The sequence below is a fragment of the Galeopterus variegatus genome, unplaced genomic scaffold (genome assembly GCF_000696425.1).
Source record: "Galeopterus variegatus unplaced genomic scaffold, G_variegatus-3.0.2 Scaffold23, whole genome shotgun sequence".
Lineage (NCBI taxonomy): Eukaryota > Metazoa > Chordata > Mammalia > Dermoptera > Cynocephalidae > Galeopterus > Galeopterus variegatus.
In genome coordinates, this window is record NW_007726134.1 from 419,071 (window position 1) to 420,810 (window position 1,740).

At 35.3% G+C, this 1,740-nt stretch overlaps 1 protein-coding gene across 1 annotated transcript in view; it reads left to right on the top strand.

The window, feature by feature from the left end:
• Positions 1 to 1,740, top strand: part of LOC103586941 (cytochrome b-c1 complex subunit 7) — a 6,293-nt gene that overhangs the window by 1,976 nt on the left and 2,577 nt on the right. Inside the window, exon 2 of the mRNA XM_008568302.1 lies at positions 1,339 to 1,410. Within this exon, the coding sequence (XP_008566524.1) occupies positions 1,339 to 1,410 (72 nt within the window). The remainder of the gene's footprint in view (positions 1 to 1,338; positions 1,411 to 1,740) is intronic.

Below are 1,740 nucleotides of genomic sequence, written 5' to 3' on the forward strand. Positions count from 1 at the left end.
CTAGCTAGCTCTGACTTTGGGTAGGATCATTTCTGTAAATCTGCTTTCTCTTCTGCAACAAAAGGTGTGTTGTAAATATACCAAGCTAACGTGGGTAAAGCAAATAAGATAGTGCCTGGCACACAAGAAGTGTTCAGTGAATAGTAACAATTATTATAATCACTGATCGATATGTTTACGAATAAGATTTTTTACAAGTATGTTTTAAAATTGTTGACTCTTTGATACTTGTTTTTCTAGAAGCAATTTTATAATGGCTCTTTATTGAAAAGCAGATTTGCCAAAGACTTGTAATCTGTAATGTACTAAGGAATAGGGGGCCAGGAGGGGTTGGAGTGAAAGAGTTTGCTTTTCTTCCTTGGTAAGGGGCTAACCCTAGACAGAATTTTAAAAGAAAATTTAAACTTGCTCTACCTGACCTTCCGTACCACATCTCTCCTATAAATATCAGGCACTATCATGTCCTTAGCCCTTACTGGGTTACCACATCAGGCTCGGCTGTGTTCCCCAAAGATTTTTAATGCCTGTTTCTGCTCCTCATTTTCAAATATTCATTCCCTTGGTGGAAAGTTAGCTGCTTGGGTGGAGAAAAATGGCTTCTTTTACTAATCCATATTAATGTTTAAGTGACTAACTAATGATATCAGAATCTCCCCAGAAATAAATACATTTTTAAAGAGAATGGCCAAGTGAAATAATGGTGATCAGAATAAAAATTTTGGAGGATGGGGCATCATTTAGACCTGCTGGCCTATCCTGAAATCTCACCTCTCTTTTCATACAACTCGAACTCCTTTGAAAAGTTTACAGTTATTTCCTGTAATCTATTTCTGAAATTACAAATGATAGAGATGTTCCTACTTCCTTTCTCCCTACGCCCACTGATGGTAGTAAGAGAACATGAGGGCATGGGATTTTTAAACTTTTCGAGGCTAGAGTGGCAGTAATTGTACCTATGGGTCTTTTGTACATTAGGTGTTGGAGTTCACCCGTTTCTCTCATGACATGCCACCTAATATATATATTTTTTACTTGCAATCACTTTTGCTCATAGATAAAATAAGCAGTTTTTAGCTTCAGTATATAGAGTATAAACTTTTTTTCAGGGAAAAAAAAAAAAAAAAAAAAAATGGCAGCTGGCCAGTACAGGGATCCTAACCCTTGACCTTAGTGTTATAACACTGTGCTCTAACCAGCTGAGCTTACCAGGATTGTATAAGCTTTTAAAAGGAAATCTCTTCCTGTTTGTATTCTCCAACAAAGTAACTACTAGTTGCTTGCTTATCAATGTGTTCATACAGTATGAATTGTAGCAACTAACAGTGTGATGGTGATCAGTTGCAGCATCAGGCCGGTGGCTAGAACGAATTCGAAAATGGTATTACAATGCTGCAGGTTTCAATAAACTGGGTGAGTATCTGTGCTTTCTTTTGTTTTCTTTTGCTTTTTTTGAGAGTAGTGCTTTCACAATGTTATTATGGTTCAAAAAAATACTTTCATTGTTCTTGAGTACGTCAGAAGATTTAAAAATTAGATCATATTTTCTTGTGGTAAATCAAATCCATTTTCTTTTTTTAATTCTTTTTGGAGAAGAGGTGAAAAAATCCTCTAAAATGATTGAGGTGGAAATAAATTATGGTAGCAAGACATTTTCTTTATTATACTCTCCCTCTCCCAACTCTTTCGCTTAAATTTTTAAAATTTAGTTATGAGCATTGGATGTAGAGATTTTTCAAATAT